We start from the raw sequence: 7,796 nt of genomic DNA on the forward strand, positions 1-7,796 counted from the left end.
GGATCATGGTTGTGTTAAGAACTTTATAACTTTGAATGTAATGGTGTGTATGCACTTTTTGGTGATGAATTAATATGTTTTGTGTACTACCCTTCACTTCACAGATCAATTAATAACAATGTACATTTCAATTGTAAATGAAAACCATCTTGAAGATGCAGTTACAATACACTTAACAATTACATTTCAAAAACATTCAAGAAATTGAACAATGAACTATAACAAACTACATTCCATTACCATTACCATTACCACTGCATTACACATTAATCTGATACATAAACCAAATACAACACCACCAATTCCAAAACCACCTACATAAACTGAAAGCAAAAAAACCCCTATCCGATTAAAATAAAAAAAAACCCTGCAATGGTTACAAACCAAAAACCAAAACTCCATTACCATCCAAACCTTCAGAAGATATTTAGAGATTAAAATAATACCAAAAAAAAAACACCCATGAACAAAACAACATCAGCTGGTAGTTCCACAATTCTGCAGTTACAATGGCGACCCTCTCCTCCAATCGATTCATTGATCTTATCAAACCTGGAATCACCACCAATGCCCTAGCACACATAGGGGGATCAGACCATCGAATGAAACCACATCTTTTACAGTTCCAAAATTGCCTTCCAGGGTTACGATCCGTCCATGAAGTGATCTTCGTTGCTTCATTCCCACATCTGCAAGTCACCATCTTTGAATCAGAAGCGATTGGATGTCGTGAAGGGTGCAACGGTCGAGCAACAGTGGAAAGGAGGAGAGATGATCGACTGATGAAGCTAAAGGATTTGCCCAAAAATCGGACATGCAATTTCTTTTAAAGAGAGGAGGTTACAACTGAAATGACGAAATTACCCCTGCAATATTTTATTAAAAAATGAGTTAACGGTGAAATGCTAACGGAGTGAGCCGGAAGGACCATTTGTTAAAAGTTTTGAAACCACAGGGACCATCTGTGAGGTTTTTTGAACTTAGGGACTAAACTTGATATTTTTGGAAACCACAGGGACCATTTTTGAAGTTTTGTCAATATTTTAATATATTTGTGTGACATATGTCAACATTTAAGATGGATAGTAGGATAGATAAGAAGAGGATATTTTTTTTTAAAAGAAACATCAAAATATTGTATTATGTTGATGTTTAAAAAACTTGTTCTTTTATCTTTATTACAATGGGCTAAAGCGTGACGTGGGTTGATTAATGGATTGAGGGCTTTGAATCATTAAGAGTCTACTAGTAATTTATCTATACATAAGGGTAAAAAAAAAAAAAAAAAAAAAAAAAAAAAAAACATAAGGGTCAAAACATAGGCCTTAAGTCTTATAAAATAACTTGAAAATCACCTTTTTATTATTTACTTTTGTTTAACGGATAAGATTGTTTGGAGTAATTATTGGAAACGGTAATTTGATAATTTGACAGTTTCATACCAGTCATATTTAAACAATACAAATTTGATTTTTGGGATCTTTTTGGATGAATGATCACAACATACATACACACACTTTCAAATTTCATGAATACATACATTAAATTCATCATAAATTAAGTTTCCATACAAAACTTGATTATAGATAGTTGTATCCTAAATTTAGAAGTGAATAAAATATTACACAAATAAGGATCAAATTTTGTCTTAGGACGTTACGTTTACAAGCCTCTATCTGTTCATAATATGCAAATTTCATTTTGCAAGTTTTATGTTTATGTTTATTGATTGCATCTTCATTCAATTTCTATAACAAATACATGATTGTATGTTGTTTGTTAACATATGAAAGAAACATAGATTAAGATTGTCCTTTTCGAGACCCAAAATCGACCTCTTTCTCCTCATTTCTTAAGCTTTTATTTCTTCGTTATTTGGCAACACAAGAATTGTATTATATCACTGTTTATGTCTTGTTTGTATGCATGTTAATTCCAATCACATAAGACACAAAAACCACCAACATTATATACATAACCATTAAAAAAAACACTACCAACAAAAGAAAACAATAAATTTACACTAGACCCAAAAATCGAATTTTTGCATGTTTTTACCAACAATTTGTTGCCTATAAAAACAGTCAAAAATTCAAACCCCATATATCTTAATAACACAAAAAAAGATAAAATAGTCACTAAGATAACTAAAAAAAAATTAAAATTAAAAAAAAAAAAAAACGCCACCTCAGTTACACCGGAAGATCATCCAAACCGTGTCCGTTAAACCCAAACTCATTTTCCGGCAATCCAAACGCCTCTTGCTGTTGCTGCATATCACAAAATCCCAATTGTACAAACGTTAATGCACAAGTTACAACTATAACAAAGCAAAATATTAGAAATTGATAAATATAAATCATAAAAAAAAACCTGCTTAAGAATCGCTGTTAGGAGGTCATCTTGATTGAATTGCTCTGGATATTGCAAAAGGTCGTCGTTTCGGTAATTCCCAGGTTGCCGGTTTCCGTTTGACCGAGTTTGACCACCGACTGGAATCAGGATTTGATTATTATATGATAGCTGCTGCTGCTGCTGTGATTGTTGCAAACCCACGAATTGTTTCGGTTCCATATTTGTTGGAATTCCATGAAGTAATTTCGGATTTTCGAAATTAAATATGTTTCTTTGATCCATCATCGGCACAGAAATCGGAGATTTTGTGTTATTTGATCGAGCAAGAACTGCCGATTGGAATTGGCCGGCGGTGAATGACGTCATTGACGCAAAGCCTCCATCAGGGCTGCCGAGGAACGTCGACCCCAGATGCTGCGAAGAGCTGAGTCGCCGGAGATAAAGCCGGTATTTCTACACCAAATCGGAGATTGAAAATTGAGAATTTTAGATGATTAGATGAAAAATCGAGGAGACTTTGAGTTTTGAAGTTACCTGAAGATGGCTGGCGACGTTTTCTCTAGTTAGGCCGGGAACGTTCATCAGCTCCAGGATTCTCTTCGGGACAGCTTCTGAATCGTTATTAGATTCAATAAATGTCTTAGAGAAAACGAAATCATGGAGATTGAATCGAGAAATTGGGTGAAGAAAAATGATCTTACTGTCGATTCCGAGCTGATTAACGGCGGCGACGAACTGTTGATGAAGCTCGACGGACCACACGACGCGAGGTTTTTTCAAAGAAGAAGATTCGTCTCGTTCTTCTGCATCAGCTTCAGCTTCATCTTCATCATCTTTCTTCCGCTTTGAATTTTTCCAATTACGTTCTTCGTTTGCCGATGACGAATAGTCAATATCTTCTGGTACTTTTTGGTGTTGGTCAGCGGCATCAGCGGCGGCGACGTCGGGACTTGCTTCCGGCTCGAAATCTTTCCATTCGTGTTTTCGTTTTCGTACGACATGTTGCCATATATTACGCAAAGCTTCGATACGAACAGGTTTTATGAGATAATCACAGGCGCCATGAGTGACGCCTTTCATGACCACACTGTTGCTGTCGTCGGCCGACATCACTGTAAAAATTCACCAATTGTTGAAGAAATTAAACCAGAAAAAACATGGATTTCAACTGATAAACTGGTGACTTACTGATAACGGGGAGGTCCATTTCGAGTCCGATATGTTCAAGGAGTTTGAATCCATCCATGTCCGGCATATGAACATCGCTTAGAACTATATCATGTCCGTTTTTGTTTTCTCTCAATAACGATAAACCGATTTCAGCTCTATTGCATATCGTTGCTGCAATCAAAACACAATTCGATTAGCAATGAAAGATAAAATTCATTGAAACAAGGAGATAGTATGTCAAATTGGGCGATAAGAACCCTAGAAATCCGGTTCGATTTTGATGACATGTTTCCGAATCTGTGTGTATGTGTTTGATCTGGTTAAGAACCCTAAATCTAACTGGATTTGTTCTATTGATTGAAGAGAGAAATTAAAAAGGGTAAAACACTGTATGTACCTTCATAATTGCAGTTTTTTAGCATCTTCTCTAAAATCATGAGACAAGTCGGGTCGTCATCAACAACAAGCACCCGGAGACCTGCCGGAAACTGGTCAGGTACAGTTCCGGCGCCGGCGCCGGCGGGTTTCCAAGAAGCACAACTTGAACCAAGCATCATCAATCGTTTAATCGCAAGATTCATCAAGAGAAAACCTCAATCAACCCAGAAATAAACATGGTTGATTAAAGTAAAAAATTCGCAGTTGAAGAAAAGTTTAAAACACAAACGAGAGATGCTCGAAAGCTTCGATTTGTATCTGTTTGTGGTTCGGATGAGAGATGGATGATAATATGGGAATTCAAAAAACCGTTTTGCGATTGAAAGTGTTTAATTTGAGAAGATTTGTGGGTTTTATGTTATGTGTTTGCTTCTTTTTGTTATGAAAGTCGAGTTTCCTCTTTTATGTTTTGATTTCCTTTTTAAATAATTTTGTCGATTAGTAAATGGTGGGTCCCTTCCTTTGAGTATTTGATTGCAACAGCCCAAATAACCCCATGCCACCAGAAACGATATTACGTCTTAAGAAAAGGATTGATTTCAATTTATATTGGGGATATTAATTAAACATTTAAACTAACTTTATTACTTTCATACTTGCAGGATGAGTAAATTTTCTTCAGGCTCTCTAATGGCCCAAAAATAATATTCTTCGAAAATTTTTATAAGTTACGTAAATATTTCATGTTTAAAGGGGTGTTTGGTTTAATTCTTATTGAGTTGAGTAAGAAGTTACCGTTGACTTGGCCAGCTCTTACTCGCAAGACTCAAAAATTACCCTCGATCTTTTCAATCCTTCGAGTTGGCCACGGGGCAACAACCTCTGACGCCCCACATCGTTGCGACAGATGAGTTTATTCTCTTCTTCTCAAGATTCCTCAGGATCTCTCTAGATTCTGACATCCCAGATAGACTAGTTTGGCATCATTCCCCTTCAGGTCTTTTCTCGTCTGCTTCCTATTGGCATTTTTCCAGAATTCATGGCCAAAAAAGTCCTTGGTTGTCTCTATTATGGAACCAGTGGCTTCCTCCTAAGATGGGTTTATTCTCTTCTTCTGGAGATTCCTCAGGAATGCTCTTCCTATGGATGACAGACTCAGATTCATGGGCTTTCAAATGCCTTATAAATTGAATTTCTGCATTAGAAGTTAGCAGGATTCTTTACTTCATTTGTTTTGTCAAGGTGAAACTACCTCTCAGGTTTGGTCTTATTTGAAAGGTGTTCTTAATGGTCCAAAGTTGAAACTGGCTAACATAGGGCAAGGCGTCATAACCTTACTTAAGAAAGGGCTTATACGAAAGAGAGGACCGCCTACCCGAGAAGAGAATCCGCTTTCCTTGTTTTTTTTGTTTATCAGTGGTGGGAACAGCTCTCAAAATCCAACCACTTCACCTACTTCATTGCCCCCAACCCTTTCTCGTACCTCTATTGAAACAGATCTCAAAAAATCCTTGACTGAAAACGTAGACTTAATAGCCCTTTTCCTAATCTTACTTTCTCCTTCACTTAGGTAAATTGATGCTACTGTTACCAGTCGAAACTAATGCATCAGAGCCACCCTTCCAGCCTTTCCTCTCATCGATGTCGACCCTCCAGTGACTGATCCCATTGATGTTAACCCTTTGGTGTCGTTTCACTATTTCACATAGGTTGGTTCGCAATGATAATGTTGCTAGCATAGACACATAATTCTCTCAGGTTGCCTAAAATGAGTTTGGTTCGATGTTCCAATAGTTCCAAAATGTGATTCTGAGTTCAATTTCTATAATTGGTACGTTGATTTTGGAATGGTAGTAAATTCTCAACTCTTAGAATGTCATAATGACTCAATTCGTCTGATTCACTGAAATACTGAACCATCTTACACACTGACAATTCGATTTCTTATTATGATTAATATAAATATATATTGAATACTCATTTTCAAATCATCTTTTACAATCCTTCTTCACCGCCATCGATATCTTCTACTATCTATAATGCTCTTGTTTTTTTTCCTTTTGAGTGACAATGGTGTTTGGCTATTAAATGATTAAGTCAATGTTTTTGTTTTAAGTGTCTATTCGTGTACGGTCATTAAGTGATTAAGCCATTGTTTCTATTTATAAGGTTGCTTTTTTGAATGAACTAAAAGTTCCTATTTTGATTCTTATTAGATCACTCCATTTTTCCTACCTATTCCTTGGTTATTTATACAGATAATTACCTCTGTTTTTCCTCTAGATTATAAAATTAGATACTTATGCTAAAAGGGAAGTGGCAGTTTTGTATCTGGAAGCTACACTTGAGAGAACAATGATTGGTGTGTTGAATAAAGTGATCTCTAAACAAGGGAAAAGAAGGATAATAGACTCATTGAGGAGAATAATGCAGGTTGATGATGGTACTGCCCAATAATATTTGTCTTTATCAAATAGTGATCCCCGAGTTGCGTTCATAAAGTTGTATAGAGATCTTAATTGGGTGAGGTAGGTCCGTTAGGCCTATTTTGGTTATACAATTGAAGGCTAAAGCAAGAAATAACAAGATATTTTAAGATATGTGGTGCTTGAATAGGAGTTTGTTAACATCTTTTTATTGATAATTTGTTGAACTTTAATCAATTGACATCTGTTGGTTTCAATTAATAAGAGATTAAAGTTGATATTTTCTTTTGTAATATTTGATGCACATTTTGTAGTTTTCTTTCTACTAGATGATAAGCAATTGTTGTAGTTTTCTTTTAAAACATTAGAAATTTTATTGAAGTGATGTATTACATTGTTCATGTGATTGTTGCAAAAAATATTGAAAACAAAAGATACACATACATAAGTACAAGACATTTTTTTATTATGAAAGATACAAAATGGTAAGTGACGATTATAAAAGTTAATTGGTATAAGCTAAACATAGCAGAAGGGTAGCATGTTTATTTATATCATTCAGCACAAACAGTCAAACGCATAATCAAACATCATGATTTCAATTGGAAGTATACTCAGTTAGAATTCGAACCTAGTCGGGCCTCTAACTCAATCAGATCTGACTCAATCAGCAACCATCAACAACCCCTAACTCATCTTTTTATAGGTTTTATATATTCATGATAAATTTATATATGAATTTTAGTAGAAAATGGAGGTGTTTGAGTTTTTTTAAAGGAAATCATACGTATTAGAGGTTAAATCACATGTAACGTATGTCAAATCACGAGTGTTCTAATCTCAGATGTGAATATACAAGTCATGCATACGTTCTCCATTAGTGAGTCATACATTCACAAATAAAAACAACTAAAATCGCAAGTGTATAAGATGGAAATCTCAAGTAGCCCTAAGCCATTTGTGATTTTATAAAAAAAATCAGAAAAATGAGATTTTTTTTATACCTACTCAATATTGGTAAGACATGGGCTGATTTCATAGCCCACTAAGCGCAAATCGTAGCTTGCATAGGGTGGATCACAAGTGGCCTTAGCCACCTACGATTTTGATGACTATTTTGAAAAACTCATTTGTTTTGCTAAAAATAGCTAAGTCTTTAAGGATTTTGTCTATTTTTATTTGCCTAGATTCCATTTTCCCGAATGTTTTTGTTAGATTAGTCATTTGCGTCTTGGTAACATGTTTTTAACCCAAGCAACCAGAAAAATACACCCTATAATGCAATATTTTTCTAGAATAACATGACGTGTTTCGGAATTCGAAGAATTCTCTAGATTGAATTTTTATTTTAATTAGAGAAAAAATTTTGTTAATATTATAGTGGTCTATTATTTTTAATAAGCAATAGTGATTTGTATGCAAACAAATTTTTCGAATTAGTTTGAAATCTGAAGCAATAGTTTGAAT

At 35.0% G+C, this 7,796-nt stretch overlaps 1 protein-coding gene across 2 annotated transcripts; it reads right to left on the reverse strand.

The window, feature by feature from the left end:
* Positions 1 to 1,944: 1,944 nt before the first annotated feature.
* On the reverse strand, positions 1,945 to 4,350 carry LOC111895220 (two-component response regulator ARR2). Of its 2 annotated transcripts, none has more exons than XM_023891325.3 (6): positions 3,923 to 4,350; positions 3,544 to 3,696; positions 3,057 to 3,467; positions 2,890 to 2,963; positions 2,374 to 2,808; positions 1,945 to 2,270 (listed from the first exon to the last, which is right to left on the reverse strand). In XM_023891325.3, exons 1-6 carry the CDS (start codon positions 4,104 to 4,106, stop codon positions 2,193 to 2,195), a joined length of 1,335 nt encoding a protein of 444 aa, XP_023747093.1. In that variant the 5' UTR covers positions 4,107 to 4,350; the 3' UTR covers positions 1,945 to 2,192. The 2 variants fall into 2 exon arrangements, with proteins under 2 accessions (XP_023747093.1, XP_023747092.1); XM_023891324.3 differs by having other exon boundaries at positions 2,890 to 2,966; positions 3,923 to 4,349.
* Between the last annotated feature and the right edge of the window lie 3,446 nt (positions 4,351 to 7,796).

Source organism: Lactuca sativa, chromosome 6 (genome assembly GCF_002870075.4).
Source record: "Lactuca sativa cultivar Salinas chromosome 6, Lsat_Salinas_v11, whole genome shotgun sequence".
Classification (NCBI taxonomy): Eukaryota; Viridiplantae; Streptophyta; class Magnoliopsida; order Asterales; family Asteraceae; genus Lactuca; species Lactuca sativa.